This window comes from Harpegnathos saltator, unplaced genomic scaffold (genome assembly GCF_003227715.2).
Source record: "Harpegnathos saltator strain DR-91 unplaced genomic scaffold, Hsal_v8.6 scaffold37, whole genome shotgun sequence".
Classification (NCBI taxonomy): domain Eukaryota; kingdom Metazoa; phylum Arthropoda; class Insecta; order Hymenoptera; family Formicidae; genus Harpegnathos; species Harpegnathos saltator.
In genome coordinates this window covers 958299-976541 of record NW_020230172.1, presented here as the reverse complement: position 1 = coordinate 976541, position 18243 = coordinate 958299, and the positions used below count along the sequence as shown (strand labels likewise).

The 18243-nt window shown below is 54.1% G+C and overlaps 1 protein-coding gene across 1 annotated transcript; it reads right to left on the bottom strand.

Moving 5' to 3' along the window:
- Positions 1 to 1156: 1156 nt before the first annotated feature.
- Positions 1157 to 4534, bottom strand: Smr (nuclear receptor corepressor smrter). The gene is made up of 3 exons (XM_025300478.1): positions 3014 to 4534; positions 2702 to 2895; positions 1157 to 2387 (listed from the first exon to the last, which is right to left on the bottom strand). The coding sequence occupies exons 1-3, from the start codon at positions 4394 to 4396 to the stop codon at positions 1490 to 1492; spliced, it is 2475 nt and encodes an 824-aa protein (XP_025156263.1). The 5' UTR covers positions 4397 to 4534; the 3' UTR covers positions 1157 to 1489.
- Positions 4535 to 18243: the final 13709 nt, after the last annotated feature.

Genomic DNA, 18243 nt, shown 5'->3' with positions numbered 1-18243 from the left:
TTTCACAGTGTAACATGTACACACACACACACATACACACATGTGCGTGCTCAGATACGCATATATATACATATACACGTATACATACACGCGCATGCCAAATGTCACACACGTTCCGCAGATCGTACTTGCGCGCAAATTGGCGGTGGCTTTGCAGACTGGTCAAGCCCAAGTCAACGTAAGAAAACGAAAAGGAAAACAAAAGTAATTTAACTCAATCGAATAACTAAAGCCTTGTACGCGCGCGTGGCATCGATATCAACAAATAGGTCATATCGAATTATCGAGATGCCGATCATTGCTCTCTTTCCTCCTTTCGTGCAACGAATCATCAAACGTCCGCGTGAAATCGAATGACTTAAAAAGTGAAAAGAATATAGGGCGAATACTCATTCTTCAACTTATCTCTTCTTCATTATAATCCGAGGTACTATACCTGAAGATGATAAAAAAACACAAGTTTGCCAAATTGCTACTTACTCTCTTTCTCTCTTTTAATCTCTCTGTTATTCTTCTATACATCTCCCTCTCTCTCTCTCTCTCTCTCTCTTTCTCCATTAAAACTGAATGTATTTAACCACGCGCGTGATTAAATTTTTCAAAATTAATTTCCAATTTAAAAGGAGTTCCTTTAAAATCATGGCGGTCATTAGGTATATCAGTTTTGTATTCACATTGACTATACACACACACACACACACACACACACACACACACGCACACACACACACATATATAAATATATGTATATATATATATATGTATGTATTTATATCAAATATATATATATATTTGCATATAGTTATATATATCACCAATGCATCATATACATGTATAAATTGCTTCATATATGTATACATACATATACATATATACACACACATACATACACACACATACACACACACACACACATTAATTTTAGTGTCCATATCGGCATTATAAATTATACATTGCATATAACTAATTAGCAGGTAAAAGTGTGTCTCTAAGCGTTTATATAACCAAAAGTCGGCGACATACCATGAAAGGCGATAAAACGAGTTATTCATTTCATAAATGTTCGCCTCTTTTTCTTTTCTGCATAGCATTCGGGAATGATCCTTTGATTAAAAAATACAATGAAAATTACAAAGTTTACATAAAACAATGTGTGTTGGGACTTGGTTTAAAACATCATACGACGGAGACTCCCCCATTCGTTTCGGGAGATCGAAAATTTTCGTATATGCATATATCTACATATATATAATATATATATGCGTATATATAAAAAAGAAGAAGTCTCTTAAATTAGATTAGGATTTGGCGACCGATAATGAACGCAGTGTGGCTTCTCTCGTGCCCATAAGCGTGTGTCGGTGAATCGTCCAATATTCGAATATCCTGTAGGATTCATGTCCTAAGGAAACGTGTCACAGCATTTCTCTCTTCAAACTAATTACAAAAAACAGTAAGTAGCGGTAGCACCACGAAATCGGCGCGACTATCAATCCTCGTCCGAGAGCGGCTCGTATTGCGCTGAGAGCAACGGCGCCGGCTCGGCCTGCATCTGTTCGGACTTTGTGACGGAGGCGGAGACGGTCGACGTGGCGGTAGGTGGCGGCGCCGGTGGCGGACCTGTGTGCACGCCTAACGCGCTGAACGGATAGAAATTGGTAGTCGGCGCCGGTGCGGGTGGCGGCGGTGGTTGCGGGGTGGTTCGGCTCGGCGTCGTCTCGTCGACAATCATCTCGCCGCTGCCGCCGACGGACGGGCTCCTCTCCGCGCTCGCGCCTGCCGCCGTCTTCTCGTCCGTCGTTTTTTCGCCGCCACCGCTGCCGGTGCCGCCGCCGCCGCCACCACTACCGTTACCGCCGCCGCCGCCACCACCACCACCACCGCTGCCGGCGCCGCTTGAGACGATGCTGTTGCTGTTGTTGTTATTGTTGTTATTGTTGTTGTTGTTGTTGTTGTTGTTGTTGTTGCCGCCGCCGCCGCCGCCGCCACTGCCGCCATTTCTATCAGACGAAACCGCAGCTGCGCTGCCACTAGCCTTGTCATCTTCGGATGTTCGCATCACTTCCACGATCTTGTTCTTTACGTAGTCTAACGGCGACAGATGGGGCTTGTTGGAGGGTGTACCGGAAGTGGATGTGGCAGTGGTCGATTCGTAAAAACGACGCCCGTAGTGATTGCTGGTCGCTTCCGGAGGCGAGACGGGCTCGACGGAATGCTGGAACTGCTGCTTCCCCACCGAGGAGGACGCGGATTGATGTTGCTGCTGTTGCGTCTGCTGCTGTTGCTGTTGTTGGGCGACGCGTATTATCTGCCGCTCGTCTCCAGCCTTCACCGAGTCCGGCTCGTTCATTTTTCGTCTTTTCCACTGATCCTCAGAAATTTGATATCTACAGGGAAGAAGAGCGGAGTTTTGCAAGGTCATTTGCAAGGTACATGAGGTACAAATCGTACCTCGTGATCGCACATCGTGACGCCGCAAAATAAAAAGATTTCTCCGTTAAACGTCTCTCTCGCAAAGTCTACTTGAATTTTGCAACGCTGTCTTCCAGACGTAGTCTTTCCCGACCGTTGCAACACAGTTTCTCCTTCGGAGACGCAACGTACTAATACAAAAAGCATCATGCGAAACCTACGAATACGAGATACAGAAACGCGACGAGCAGCCTGAAACAACACTGCCCTCCTGCGGAGTGCGGCTTACCCGGTGTAAGGTCTGTAGGATGAATGCGGTGGACAAAAATCTTTAGACACAATGTGCTCGACATGCTCGCCGAGAGTGATCGCTTTGTTGCTTCCACTTCCATTTCCGCTCGCACCGCTACCACCCCCGCCTCCGTCTCCAGCAGGACTATGCGCGATACCGTTAGATTCTTGGGTGGTCTCACGATGAAATCCCTGCGAACAAAGTAGACTTGCTTTATGGCAGGTGATCGGTCGCTGCACGATTTAGTCTACCGTCGTCAGACTGCGCAGACTGCGATAAGAGTAGCAAGGGATGAACGTTTGTCTCTACCTGGAAGAGGCGATCACTCGCTCGAGTAGGCTGGTTGGCAGATGAGCCGCTTCCGCTCGAGTTCTCGACACTCTGATTGATCTGATGTGTTATAATGGCATCTATGAGGCTAGCGGCGGTGAGGGTCGAGGACGAGTCGTTCTGCTGCTGGCTGGACGACTGACTCTGCCTGGACGACTGTTGTTGCTGCTGTTGCGACTGGTGCGACATCTGCGGCACTAGCCTGCTCTGCTGCGAGAATCCGCTGTTGACCAGCCGCGAGCTTTCCCGGTCGATCTGCTGTTGCTGATGCTGTTCTCTGTACATTTGAACTATATGCCTTCTCTCCGCCTCCATGCGCTGTTGCTGCATATGCTGCTGCATCTGCTGCTGTTGTTGCTGTTGCTGCTGCTGCTGCTGCTGTATCTGCTGCATATGCACGAGGTCTCGCTCGCGCTGTATGTCCTTCTCGCGCTGCTGGTGGATCGTGAGCCTCTGCTCCTGCTGCTGTATCTCCTTCTCTCGATGCTGCTGCACGATCAGTCGGTGCTCCTGATGTTCCTTGTCGCGTTGCGCCGCAGCCACCACTAGTTGATGACGGTGGAGTTCTTTCTCTCGATGCTGATGGACGGTGCCGATGGACGGCACGAGCCGATGTTGTTCGTGCTGCATCTCCTTTTCGCGTTGTTGCATCGGCAACCGGTGCTCGACGTGCTGCATGTCTTTCTCCCGCTGTTGCGCCAGACGCGCGTGCTCTTGCTGCTGGATCTCCTTCTCACGCTGCTGCACCACTAGTCGATGCTCCAACTGCTGCAGTTCCTTCTCCCGATGCAGGCGATGCTCTTCCTTCTCGCGCAGATGCGCGAGGTCCCGGTCGCGCTGATGGTGATGCGCCACCGCCGCCGCCATCCTGTGCTCCGCCTGCATCATACGGTGCTCCTGCAGTCGCATCTCTTGCTCACGGAACGCCCGGTTGTTGTCCACATAATGGTCAGCCAACAGCCGATCCGCCATCGTCTTGCCGAGACCTTCGTGGCCGCCGCTGCCGGACGCGGCCGCCGGGTGACCATGCGGGTGCGGCACCGGAAGACTGGGCTGTTGCACAGCCACATCCACCAGACTGGAGAAAGCCTCCAGACCAGGCGGTGGCTGATAGTGCAACTGCTTCTGCGGATTATGCCTCTGTATGACACCCTGTCGTGCCTGCGTGTGTGTCTGAGGCGGCGGAGGAGGTGGCGGCGTGCTGGCGTAGTACAACGTCGACGGAGCCGGCTGTTCGTTGCTCTTGCCGGCGACTGGTTCACCGGCGCCACCCGTTGCGCCGCTTCTTGCGCGCGCGTGCATCTGTTGGCTAGTGATATAGTCGTTCATGATGATTTGCCGGGAGGACAGCTGCTGCTCCATGGTGTAACTGGGCGGCGGTCGACCGGAATACGAGTTGTACTGACCGCTGTGGCTCACCACCACAGCGGCCGACGCCGACTGACCACCCGGGCCCTGTCCCGGCGGCGGCACGCTGCCGCCGCCGCCGCCGACGCCGCCGCCACCACCACCACCACCGCCGCCGCCGCCGCTGCCGCCGCCGCCGCCGCCGCCGCCGCCACCACCACCACCGGTCACAGGGGAATGTCGGATGGCACGATGATAGTCGTACATGGGCGTTCCGCGTTTGTCCACCGCGAACGGGTGCACTGGTGTGCCCTGGGTGATGGAGCCCGTTTCTTTTGGGCCTTGACCGCCGCCACCGCCGCTGGTGTTGACGTTCACGACACTGCCGCCGCCGCCGCCAGCACCAGCGTTCGCAGCGCTCACCGTCGTCGGGTTGCCGCCGGCCGGCGGCGTCATTTGCCGCAGCAGACCCTCATAACGAGCAGTGGACACGGGCGTACCGTGCGTGATGGACCCACCCTTGTGACTCGGGGTGCCCATGCTGCTGAGTTTCGGTGAGAGCTTGGGGTGAGACGGCGGCACGGTTACCTTGTTCATCTTCGAAGCGATAGGCGGTACTTGCGGCCGCGGGGAAGACGCGTACACCAAGGGACTCTTCGCGCCACGACCTTGCTCCGAGTGCGGCGCGTGAGGGTGGTAGTAGGCGCCTGACGGGGGCTCCGGCCGATACAGAGTGCCGGTCGGCGGTTTGTGCATCGTCTGAAGCGAGTGATTGTATTCCTGCTGTTGCCGTGGTTTCTTGAGACTCAGGTCGAGCGTGCCCTCCGTCTCCCGGAGTGCCTGCTGCACCTGCATCACCACCAGGCCTTCCTTCGGGAAGATGTCCGACGACGAGGTCTGACTGCTCGGCGCAGTAGGAGGACAGGGAGTTATAGTAGCTTGCATTTGGACTGTAAACAGAAGAGACAAGCGAGGAAGTTGAGCAAGTGTATCTTTTTTATGTAAGTGTCACGGCCGAGCCGTTTGTACTGCCGGCGGAATTTCTTCGAGTGAGATCTTACGAGCGGACTCGTCCTTGAATTTTACCTTTCTACTGAATCCTCACTCGAGGAAATTTAGAGAGCACACTATGGTGTGAGTAACAATTGTAACATTCCAATTATGTATTCGAATGATAACATTGTTGGTTGACCTACCGAGCTGTGGGCTAGGAGCAGAGCGGTGACTGTGATGAGGTCCGGATACGACGGACAACGTTGCCAAGTTCGAGTCTCTATTGGACAACGGAGTATTCGTCATGTTTGGAGGCTGCTTGTAGCTGCGCATAAGGGATATCTCGTGACGATGAGCGTCCGACTTTAATATACTTGTTATCGTCGACGTGCCGGAGCTATTGGGGCCGGATGAGCCGATGTCGGCTGGGCTGTTGGTCATTGGACGTTTCAACTGCATCTCGATGACTCCAAGCATAAGATCCTTCACGGTAAGGGGGTTAGAGTTGCTGGTTGTAGAAGGTGGCGAGTGAACGACGGGCGGTTGTTGTTGCTGCTGCGGTTGTTGTTGTTGTTGTTGTTGTTGTGGTTGCTGCTGCGGTTGTTGTTGTTGTTGTTGTTGCTGCTGCTGCTGCTGCTGCTGCTGCTGATGCGGTTGCTGTTGTTGCTGCTGCTGACCCTGTTGGTGCAACGGCGCAGTGTTGCTAGCACTTGTCAATGTCACCACAACGCTGGTATTATCTAAGTCAGCACCTCCCTGACCTTCGTCCGCTGTCTCCTGAAACAATTAGCGCACCTCTATCAGACGGCTCTATCGACGTGCAAAAGCATTGCTTTACATTCTAACTGATCAGCCCCCCGTCAAGTTTGACGGGGGGAAGAAACTGACGACGCGCGCGCGTGTCTTGATAAAAAGGTGTAACGTCAAACCGACGAATATTTCGCCAAGCACCGCTGACGGTGTTACTTCTCATGTGATTTAAATTCACTGAAGTTAACAATGGGTGGCACAAGTAATGAAACATTAGAGGACTCGAAATTTGAAAGCAACAACCGGACCACCGCAACGAGGAGACTCTCGTGAAAGTATCAGCGGCGAGGATCACAGGGGTGATGAATTCGAGCTCTTCGAGCGAATTAAAAGTTTCGTCTTACCGTGGCTGAACTGTCATAATCCTCCTTCACGCTACTGGAGGCGGTGGTAGTACCTGCGTTGCAGGAAGAGTGGTGACACATTCCGGTACTGGAAGTTCGGCACATTAGACGCGGGGGAGGTCTAGACATCTCCAAGAGTTTATCTACAATCTTCTGCTGGTCTGGGGATCGTTGGAAGCACCTCGCTAACGAGGATGATATCGACGAACCGCCAGGTACCACCGGTGTGTTGCCTGTCATGGTGTTTGCCGGACTTCCCGCGCTCGCTGTGTCGCTCGAGTCATGAACCTGTACGCGGAGGAAATGATGAAACCACATTTTTCTGAACATGTATATATTTTTCATTTTTATGCGTGTATTCGGTTACACAACAATATTCGTGAACGTCACTGTAACTCGAATATCAAACGTTGGCTTTTAGGTCGTGTAAGCAATTTTCATAGTTTGAGAGGGGTGAGTTTAATGTAGAGTTTAATATAGTTTAAATAATAAAATCCGGATACAAAGTCAGTTTCGACGCGGTAAAGTGGCTGCTAATTAGCGTTCCGCGCACGTTTGAAAGACCGAAAATTTCTCGACACATGCGCAGTACTTTGTCAACATTATTATCCTCCCGCGGAAATAATTATTTGCCAATATCATGGCCTGCTCTTATTGGCTCTGAAAATTCTTCGTGACCGAATATCTGGTGAATCTCGCCATTAATCGTTGATATCTTATCGACGTACATTACTTATTGCATACATGTACACGTACGCATCGGATTGATTCGGAAATTTCTCCCCACGAAATACACACTTCACTTGTCGGTAGATTCCTGTTTTGGAAACTGCCTCATACCAACACTTTTTATCTCTCACTTTTTTTACCATAAACACTGAACTTCCTTCAGACCGAGAAAAACTATTTGAGTTGAGTATTTACGAGGGAAGAACTTTCGAATCAACCTGATATTTCAAGAACTCTGGGTACAAAAGAAGCTAATGATACACGTGAGTTAATACGAAACAATTTCCAATGCAAGAATGCCAAGTTCTGCGGCATTTGTTTGCAACTTACGGCTAGTTCGTCGCAACTACTCGTACTACTACCACTCTCCTCTTCGTCCGTCAAGCACGGTCGTCGCTCTTCTCCCAGCGACTGATAGTACTCAGCTACAACCTGGTCGAGGCTCAGCTTCTTTCGGTTGGCGAAGTAATAGTTCTTGCATTGATGATTCGTCTTGCCGGGTATCTGCTCGGCGACCTTCAGCCAGTTGGTGCCGTGTTCGCGGAGCGCCTTACGGAGCAGCTCCAGCTCCTCCTCGGTCCACTGCCGCGACATCAAGTCGGCGACGTCGTCGGACACTTCGTTGCCGCCGGCGAGATGCGGCGCCAACCGCCGCGATATTCGGCTGAAGCAGGCCGAGCAGCATTTCGTCGCGCTATTCGGTATTTCTGAAACAGATCGGACGACACGTTTAATGCGTCGAGAGCTTTCGTTCGACTCTTCTCGCAGATCTTTCTTTTATCTTCTACCGTTCTGAAGCGGTATCTTTCAAATCAGACATTATATCTCCCATCTATTCATCTGATCTCTATTAAAGTAACATCACACGTTCATAATTGGCGACTTAATAACAGCAACAAAGAACGTAATTAATACCAGAACGTAATTTCCATAAAACTGTACTCACGGAATTCCTGAGCGATCGGCTCCCGGATCTCCGGCGGCAGGTCGAGCCATTTCGACGGTAACGCTCTCAGCCGCTTCACCCTGGCCTTTGAGCTGTTGTGCAGATTCGGGCAGCCGGGCAACGGGCAGGCGGTGTAACGTCCTCGGACGGCCTTGCACCTGCAAGTGTTGCAAACACGCGCCCCAGGTGGCACCTGATCCTCCCGCAAGCCGTACTGCGACGCCTGGCTGCGCGGCAACGCGCGGCTGTGGTTGTTCCCTTCAACGACATTTTGGCACACCGTACAAGCGTGAGGTCCAATCTGTCTGCCGCTCTCTGGAACAATAATGCGAAAGGTGGCACATTAGTAATAATAACAACAGCGCTCTGCAAAGATGACAATAATTTTATCTCGTCAAGGTTTCGCGAACAACAGTAACGAGCGACAGTTTCCGAAGAAAAAAAAAAAAGAAGAAAAAAACGAGTTACTTTTCCGAGATTTCGATCTCGCCGACAGCGTGCGAACGACCTGGACAAGCTCGCCAGGATCGCCGGGAGCGCTCATCTGCGGCGCTGTCGAAAACGTTGGACGAAACGAGAAGCGTGTGTCGCCGCGAGAATGATAAAAATCGAATAAAACGTGAAAGCACGCGGACGACACGCCCCCGCCCGGCTGTTGTGCATGTGCGTAAGATCTTATCGCGGCGCAATTGCAATATGGCACACGCTGTCGCTGAAAAATAAAAGGGGCTATTGAAATGATTCGGCGTGCGCCCTGCAGCCTGATGAAATATAAATGCGAGCGCGGCGACGCAACGCACGGCAGCAACGTTCGACCGGGCCGCTCTGTCATTCCCCCCCCCTCCCCGAGGGGCTGCAACCCGTTCGACGAATAAGTAAGTCGTGGCGGTGCAACGGCGGCTTTTTCGGGAACATTAATTCCGCGCGGCGAACTCGCGCGTGATGTGCGTGCTGTGTGGCAAAAACGTGGCGCGCGCGCGCGCGGTATTTGGTAAAGAATGTATCCGCATTTATCCGCTGTGGAATTGAGTAAATACAGTTAATCGCGAGCCACGGTGGTGAACTCGAGTGAAAACGCGAAGAGCGGCAACGCGCGCGCCCCGCCGCGAAGGGTAAAGAGAGGAAGGGAGAGAGGAATATATATATATGTATATATAGAACGAGAGAGGAGGGGGGAGGGAGAGAGAGAGAGAGAGAGATAGAAAGAGAAGCGTTACGGAGAGTTGGCGCACGGAAACGGAGCGAGAGACAGTATAATTACCGAGACTCGGCTAATTAAGGACGCCCAATTAAAAAGTTCCGCCGTTCGTTCGCTCGGTCCGTTCGTTCGTTCGTTCGTTCGTTCGTTCTTAGTCGCGCAAACGTCGGCATCGCCGTGCCGACGACTCCTAAGTAAGATCGCTTTGCCACTTCTGTCCCTGCGCGAAACGCGTAAATTTGTTCGCGCCGACAATTATCGCGCCTAATAATCGCGACTGAGAGAAAAGAGAGAGAGAGAGAGAGAGAGAGAGAGAGAGAGAGAGAGAGAGAGAGAGAGAGAGAGAGAGAGAGAGAGAGAGAGAGAGAGAGAGAGAGAAAGAGAGACGTTGTGGGGCACTGTCGGTGTCGGCGAGTGCATCGCCGCAACGGCGAGTCTCGCCTAATCGATCTTAGCGTCGGCAGTTGCGGCTTCGCGAGAACGCAATTAATTAATTAACCGAACTTTTATCGGAAAGCCACCTGCGAGAAAGTATGAAACTCTGGAGAAACAAATATCCGGCGAAGTGTTCCGTTAAAACAGCGAGAAGAGAAGCGGCTGGGCGAATAAATCGTAAACGCGGATACTCGCAACTGCAACGATCCCCGCGCGAAGATGATTCGAGACGAGAGCCTTTCTCGAAAGCAACGCCGAACGCGAGAATCACGAGCGACGCTCGCTCGCTCGCTCGCGCGCGCGCGCGCGCGCTAAATGTCGAGGCAATTGCCCCTGACAATCGCGTCCTGCACTAACTCCACGGGGACGTGTGCGACAAAGCAAGCAAGCGTACGGTCCTAAGGGCTAATCTAATTCAACGAAAATTCCGGATGAAAATCGGAATTAAACGACGGCCGCTCTCGATGCTGCAGCGCCAATTATTCACAGCGCGCTCCCTCGCGCGAAGGCCGCAACGCGCGCCGCGCCGCGCCGGCCAACTCCGCGCGAGTAAATCGCACCGGAGTATCGCTCTCGCTTCTCTGTGTGCGTGTCTCCGCGCGCGGATGCGCGCTTCTACTCTCCGGTGACCTGTCACACCAGGGGGGCGCATCATACACACACGCGCGCGCCCGTCGACGAAGCCCGTCGGTCGAGCGAGCCGGTGTCTTTCGGAACGTACGAGGGATTATTGTTGACACGGAATCGCGAATGATGGCAACGACAACGGCGGCTAACGAGCGCGCGCGAGAATACCGCGTAGATATTCCGATTGGAAGAGTCGCGCGCGACAGGCTGAGCGAGAGCCACCCAGCAGACTCTCTGTCTCTCTCACACACATACACACATACACACGCACGTACACGCGTACACGTGCACATCGGCGGCGTGAATACTCGCGACACTGATTGGCAGGTATTCCCGGGAGCGCGAGAAAATCGCTCTCGTAATTCGCGCGCCCCCGGCCGGCCGCCGATCGACAGGCCGACTTCACCCCTGCGCGGGGGTTGGAAGCGGAGAGTTGGAAATGCCGCGGCAATTTTTGCCGGTCGCTCCGTGTAATCGCGCTTCTCCTTCGCCGCTTTCGACCCGCCGCCGTGTATAATGCGCGAAGGTGTCGTGTCCATCAGCGTCAGCTCTGGCGATTCGACTTTGCGTGACCTCGCCGGATCATCTCCGCTCCGCTGTCACGCTCCTGCGCTTCGCCGAAGCTCCGGCATTTTTGCCGGCGGCTCGGCAAATTCGCCGGTTCTCTCTGTGATTGCTCGCGAGTCTTCGGCTGGAATGCGATATGACGCGTCGCGTTCGCGGCGGAGTTGCTCGTTACGCATTGAACTTGCGAATGTAACTCGTCGCCCATTGTTGTTGCTGAGGAACACCGACCAAGAGTGGTCGTGGCGACCGTCGTTACTTTTCGCGAAGGACCTCAAGCGCCGCTTAGGCTTTCTCGAGGACACGTCCGACGATTTTCCGTTCGATTTATTCAGTCTCTCTCGGCGGCTCGCGCGACGGTGGACGTAGATTGAGCAATTTTACGTACGCGACGACGTGTCTCGCGAGCGACTTGACTCCGTTTAGAAATGCACTCTGTCGTCCCACGCTATCTCTCGTGTCGCGGCCATTGTACACGCCATTGTCGACGTATTTGTGCGATACTTCTCCGATTATTATGCATTTCTTCTCGGTCCGCTTGTGTGCATTTTTCCGCCGTGTTACAACGACTCTTACCTGCACTTCCCTCCCCCCCCCCCGCCGTTCCGACGCTTCAACGAGATTTCTCTTCGATCGTTCGAGAAATCGTTTCGCTAAGAGCAGCACGATGCGGCGCGGCGGTGCACAAAGCGAATACGATATATCAGCGGAATAACGCGATAACGCGCGTGTCACGTGGAATAATTCGTAAGGCTCGTTCCCTGTAACGTACTCAAAGTAATACGCTACGTGGGGTAACCCCAGAAGGGAAGGAAGGAAGGAAGGAGCGAGGGAGAGGGAGAGAGGGGGAGAGAGAGAGAGAGAGAGAGAGAGAGAGAGAGAAAAGGACGAGGTGCGCCAACAGCGCGCACTAAAGGAGAGAGAGTTAAAACTGGATGAAACGTCGTCCGCGAATAATTCATGCGCGAGTCCATTCAATAGAACCCGCACGCGGTTACGCGATATTGCAGCTGGCCGGCGGAAATGAGTTAAACCGCCGAGCGATGGTGCGGTAAGGGAGGAAATAATAAAAAGGAAGAAGGAAGACCAGCGAAGAGATGAGCGATGTCGAAATTCGCGAGAGCCGCGAGACGCGCGAGGATCGATCTCGAGGACTCGAGCGTGTAATTTAGGACAAACAACAAACAAACGGCTATGCCGGCGTTAACGGTCGTATCCTTACAATAGCGTCGCGTCGCGAGGGCCGGAGGGCGGGAGGGAAACTCGCGCTCGGCCTGGGAGCCGTTTCTTGGCTTGGAGGGAAAAAGCGCGAAGATAAAGAAAGGAATTTCGCCGGTTTCTTGCGCGGAGACAAAGGAGAACGACCGCGTAGGAAAGCGTAGGAAGCGGCCGGCCGGAGCCGAAGCCACGCTCAAACGGTAAACCCGATGAAAAAAAGATGCGGCCGCGAAGCGGGGAGACATTATTTCATCCGCACGCGCGCTAATTAAGCCGGCTCGCGCGCCGCGCAGGAGAAGCGTAATTTGAATATTTCAAAAAGACCGGCGACCCTCCTTTCAGCCCGCAATGCGCGCGCTCTCTCCCTCTTCCGCCCCGTAATAAGATATTACTCGCGTTGTAATCCCCGTCCCCTTTCTGCAATTTCGCGAAACAATTATTCCGCGCAATTATTCCCGCGTGACAGCGGGCCGCGACGCGAGCGGATCGCCCGCCGGCGGGATTTCGGCGTATATCGACGTCGCTGCTGCCTCGAATTAGAGCACTTTAGAGCGAATTAGAGTCCTGCGAGCAGGACTGTGTAGTAAGCGATCTCGACTGCCGAAAGGCGGCCGCGAGAGATCGCTTCTTGCGCGCTTTCAGATCGCCGAGAAAAATTGCCGCAGAATCTCGAGTCTCACCTAAATGAACAGAAGTAATCAGCGATAAACCAAGCGAATCGGTCTGAAGCAACAAATCGAGTCGGGCAATTTTTATAACATCGACAATTCCCAGTCACATCATCAAGTTTGTCGGGGCGGCGGAAAGTTCCGCCGAGAAAAAAAAAAAACAAAGGAAAGGAGTAGTATTCGCGAGAGTGGTGTTTCGAGGGACAGAACACGGTAATCCGCGGTACGAGGGTTTTCGCGATCGCTCGGAAGGCGGTCAGCCGAAGCGCGGCGCGAGGAACGAACAACGCGTGGCACATTAGTCGTGTCGTTCCCTCGCGGGAATATCGTACGTGCGCACTCCCCCCTCTCGGATAAAATATTCCCTTTGATTCGGCCTTGTACAAATTGTCCCAAAACCACCCCCTCCTTTGTCCGTTCCCGCTCTCGGCCGGCTCGCCGACGATCAATTTCGCGCTGCGCGACAGAAGCGGTCGGAAAGAACTCGCGATTGTCCACTTGGAGCGATTTATTTCGACGGCTGGCGGCTTCCTCTCCGTCGTCGTGCGATTCGGCTTCAGCGAAACGCGTCGATTGGCCCGAGCTGTTCGGCGGAACCGAAAGGAAGGAAGGAAGGAGGCATGAGAGAGCGGGAGAGAGAGAGAGAGAGAGAGAGTGGGGGGGGGGGCAAAAAGAAAACGGAGAAGCCTAAAGCAAACGCCGGGAAACTAAAAAGGGAGGCGCGCGCGGCCGCGGGCGCTCTGCGGATTCGCTTCGGACTGACATTTTTGTATTTATGTATTTATGAGATTTACGCTCTCCCCCGTGTCGGTTCCAGCGAGAATGATTAAAAACAAACACGCGCCCGCCGCGATTCTTCGCGATTCTACACACTGGCGGCTCGCTTGCGCTTGCCCGGAACAAAAAGAACGGTCGATGTTGAGGATGCCGTAATACGTGCCATAAATTCACCGCAATACCGTATTCCGCCGCAAACAGTGCGCGCGCGCGCGCGCACGCTTCGGAGAGCGTTGCTTGAAAAAGATACGGTCTTTTTCCCAATACGATATCGAAGGGGGAGGGAGAGAGAGAGAGAGAGAGAGAGAGGTGGGGGGGGGAGAGGAAAACACGCAATCCGTATCGGAACTAATCAGAAATTTGGCTCACCTCTGTCCAACTCCTGATCGGCAATTTTATCGACATCCAGAAAAAGAAAAAAAAAAAAACAAGCAAGCGCAGGAGAAATACATGAGAATGCACAAGGCAGCTGATAAATCTATCGGCCGAGGATATTGAAATTGAGAAATCGAGATGATTATTCCGCCGAAGGAACAGAAAGGATCCGAGCGGCAACGAGGACAACATTTTCGTCGTCGGTCGCCGTACTCGCCGATCGACGAGTCACGGCAGTCACGTGCAATTCGCGATTACCGTCAATCCCGCCCGGTAACGAGGAATACCATCAGATAAATAACGTGCAAACAAACGCGCTCTCTCCCCTGCTCGCGCCACCCTCGCTCTTTCTCTGTGGGCCGACGTAACGACATCGTTTCTCTCTACTTTGACGAGCCACCTGCGCGATTATCGCAGCGGGGAATGGGCCGTGTAAATATGGGATCGCTGCAGCGCGTTTGGGCGCCGCCTGAGCCGCGCTGGATCATGATGGTCTACTTGTGCAAATAACATCTGTCAATCGCGGACGAGAGTTGAGAGAGAGAGAGAGAGAGAGAGAGAGAGAGAGAGAGAAGGCGCTAGAAGAGTAGGAGGGGGAGGAGAGAGAGGGAGAGACGAGAGGGAGATTGTGGTCGGCCGATGACGAAACGCCAGGCGAAACGACGCGCTACCCTCTACCCTTCCCGCGCGCGACCCTTTAAAACGTCTCGCCGGCTGATTGAATTACGGCACGCGAGTCGGTCACCTGTGACGGCGCGTCGCGGTTGTCGTTGACGCGCCTTGTCAACGCACGTTGATAACAACGGTATGTTGATACCGAGAGAAGGCCGGGCTTTTGTGATGAGCGCGGCAAGTACGTGTAAATCGTCGATTCGCGGCAGCGCGATAATAACCGCGCGGCAAGGACACGCGGAGGAGCTCCGCGGGGCGCACGGCTACATTAGCCGTGTGCCGTGTGTATCCGCACGTGGATAATCCGGCGTATTTGCAGACCAGAAACGCCGAATTCGAAACGCGAGAGAGCACCCCCGCCGCCGCCGCCGCCGCCGCCGCCGCCGCCACCGCCGCCGCCGACTAGTGCATATACGAGAACGAGAGAGCGAGAGAGGAAAACGAGAGACGACAGAGAGATGGGGGAGCGAGTGTATGTGGGTGTGTGTGTGTGTGTATATGTGTGAGTGTGAGAGAGAGAAAGCCGCAACGAGAGCCGTTGCCGGCATAGCGGAGGCATTAATTGGGATTAAGTAAATCAAGACGCTAATTAGCTCGTGCCAGGTGCGCGCGCGCGCGCGCGCAGTTTCCACCCCTGTTAGCCCGCCGCTCCTCCTCCACCTCCTCCTCCTCATCCCTTCATCGCCACCGCCACCACCACCACCGCCATCGCCGCCGCCGCCGCCGCGCGCTGACCGGCATGACGGACGGATCCCCGGGCATTTAATTTTCCCAGCAATTTGCTATGACTACTGCGATTACGATGCGTGTGATCTAGGAGCGTATTAACGCGACTCGTCATTTATTTGCGCGTTATCGAGTTCACGCTCCCTCCGTCTCGCCGCCGAGCGAACGGGGGAGGGCCACGACACTCCACGGCCCTCTCTCTCCCCCCCTCCCTGTTGCAAACGCAAGTCCGGCGGCGCCGAGGGCGTCTCGCGGGGGTTCTCGACGGCGGAGGGAATCGAGGAAGGGCTTGCGTCGCCGAAGGAAAGAGACTCGGTCGGCCCGTTCACACATTAGCGGAGAGATCAATTAGCGCGTTTAACGGAGGATAATCGCGCGCGGAGGGGAAGTCGCGCCGGACGTCAAGAGGAGACGCGCGATCGTCGACAAGGCACAAAGCGCCGGATAAATAGATAACTCGAACGCTGACTATTTATTTTCTTACGAACGAGCCCGAGGGGGCGGCGGCGGCGGCGGCAGCGGGCGAAAGAGCCCGAGGGGGGTGGAGAAGATGAGGGAACGAGCAAAGGGCTGGAAGGGAGGGGGCCGCGCTCGAGAGCTCCCGCGGAAGGCGGAGAACACGCGGTAAGTCCGCACAGGGCCTGGTAATATCGCGAAAAGTGTTTGCTTAGCTTGTCTCGACCGACGTGGAAGCATTAAACCGCGAGCGTTCTTTCGTCTCTCCTCGAGAGACGATCCCGGGAGCGAGAGAGCGAGATCCGTCGGTCCCTCTCTCTCTCTCTCTCTCTCTCTCTCCGCGTCCCTCGGCGGCCCTGGCCTCTCTCGCTCCTCCGCTCGCCGTTGTGTACTCTACTACCGTTCCCGATTATTTCCGGCACGGAGGAGAGAGTCCCGGGGCCCTCCGGCCGCGTGAATTTTAATTTCCCCGATTAAAGTGATCGTTGATCGTGCAAATGACGGACGGGCCAATTAAGCGAAATTGTGCGTCGCTCTCGCGCGCGCGCGCGTCCCTTCTTCCCTGCCTTCGGCCTGCTCCTCTCCTGCGCCTCCTCGTGTCCTCTGCCTCTTCGGATCGTCAAGCTGCCGCGGGATGGATGGAATTCTGAATATCGACGAGAATCCTGCGGCTTCTGCGGAAGCCGAATCATCAGAGAGACGGACGCGGCCAAGCGTGCTCGTCGAGGCGCGTCTTTCCGAGATTACTTTGCTCGTGTTTTTCCGACGTCTTGATGCGACATGTTGCATAATGCCGCTGTTACACCGCGATTATTGCTACCGCGCTTCGTGAGATTATACCGAGAGGAAGTCTAGCGCGACATCGAGGCAGAGTTTCAAGTGGCTTGAAACGAATCTTTTGTCCGATTTTGTTCCGATAGAAGAAAGGCAGCAGAAGCGATACACGCGTAAAGTTGTAGCCGAAAACGGTCAAGTGGCAACCGGAAGAATGAGTTTCTCGGCGGTTTCAGACTCTTCCCACGCGACTGTAATGCGATTTTAGCCGCAGCAGCAGCACCAAACGCTCCTCTCCTCTCTCGGTGCATCAGCGGCGCTTACACGTGATTACCGCTGGGGCAAGTTCTGCAAGGATGCCTCCCTCTCTCTATTGTGTCCCGCGTTGTTTGATTGCTATCGCAACGGCGTCCGGCAATGACAATCTCGACGATACTCGTTGATCGCGACGATGTTACGGCAGAGGGTTGCGGCGCGGCGCGGCGCGGCGCGACGCGGCGAGACGAAGCGGGACGGGCGGACGGAGAGAGCGGAGAGGGCTGGGCTACCTCTGTGTTAGCTCTGGTTTGAAACGACGGCCTCCTGGGAAATGTGCGTAATCGCCGAGTCCCATTCCGGATCCTGGCATACGACGGGATTCTCTCGCTCACGACCGCCGCCGCGCAGCCGGCGACTTGTTTATGGACGCGCGTCGCGAACACTCGTGGCCGACTTAGCTCGCGTCCAACGAAGCGATAATCGCTCGCGACGAGCAACAATCATCGGGAAACGATCAAACGCCTTGAGGGATGAATTTGTTAAAATCGCGGAGAGAAACGCCTCGATCAGCCGCGGGCGAAGGACAAAGACGAGAGACGCGAGACGCGTCATCTGTCTCGGTGTTGAGTTCAAAATCGCGGCGTGAACACGACGAGATTTCTCCTCTCGTGGAATTTTCGGCTGAACCTTTCATTCGCGATAACGATGGATGCTCTGATCACACAGCGCGATTCTTTCAGGACCTGAGAGCGCAGGCTCGCTGCAGCGGAAGGTGCAGCCCGCTCGATTTCCTCGCGAGAATGAAAACCGAAGGCGCTGACACGCGAGCAGGCGAAGAGGGTAAAAGTCGACAGAGGATCGACAGAGGAGAGGAAGAGAGAGAGAGAGAGAGAGAGAGAGAGAGAGAGGGAGAGAGAGAGAGAGAGAGAGTGGCGAGGTTGGACTCGAGACTGGTTCGCCGAGCGGCGCTCGGCGGTCTCGGCGAGAGGTGGTGGATACGCGATGAGAGCACGAAGAAGAAGAGGGCCGGGGAGTTGGCGGCAAGCGATCGCGGTTGGAATAAAGTGGAATTCAGCGCGAGCTGAATTATAAACGATATTATGCAAACACGGCAGCCCAGCGGTGGAGAGGAGCGCGCTCGCTCGTGCCACGAGAGTTAATTTGATGAAAAACATCAGAGGCCAGAGGTGCGGGCGAGAGCGGAGAAAGACAGGTGGAAGGAAGGAGAGAGGAAGAAAAAGAGATAGGGATAGATAGATAGATAGATAGATAGATAGATAGAGAGAGAGAGA

Excerpts from the sequence above, each read along its gene's own strand:
- Smr (XM_025300478.1), bottom strand. The coding sequence starts at position 4,396 with ATGGAGCAGCAGCTGTCCTCCCGGCAAATCATCATGAACGACTATATC. Across the intron at positions 2,896-3,013 it reads CGAGTGATCGCCTCTTCCAG|GGATTTCATCGTGAGACCAC; the intron begins GTAGAGACAAAC and ends CTTTGTTCGCAG. Across the intron at positions 2,388-2,701 it reads TCCTACAGACCTTACACCGG|ATATCAAATTTCTGAGGATC; the intron begins GTAAGCCGCACT and ends TCTTCCCTGTAG.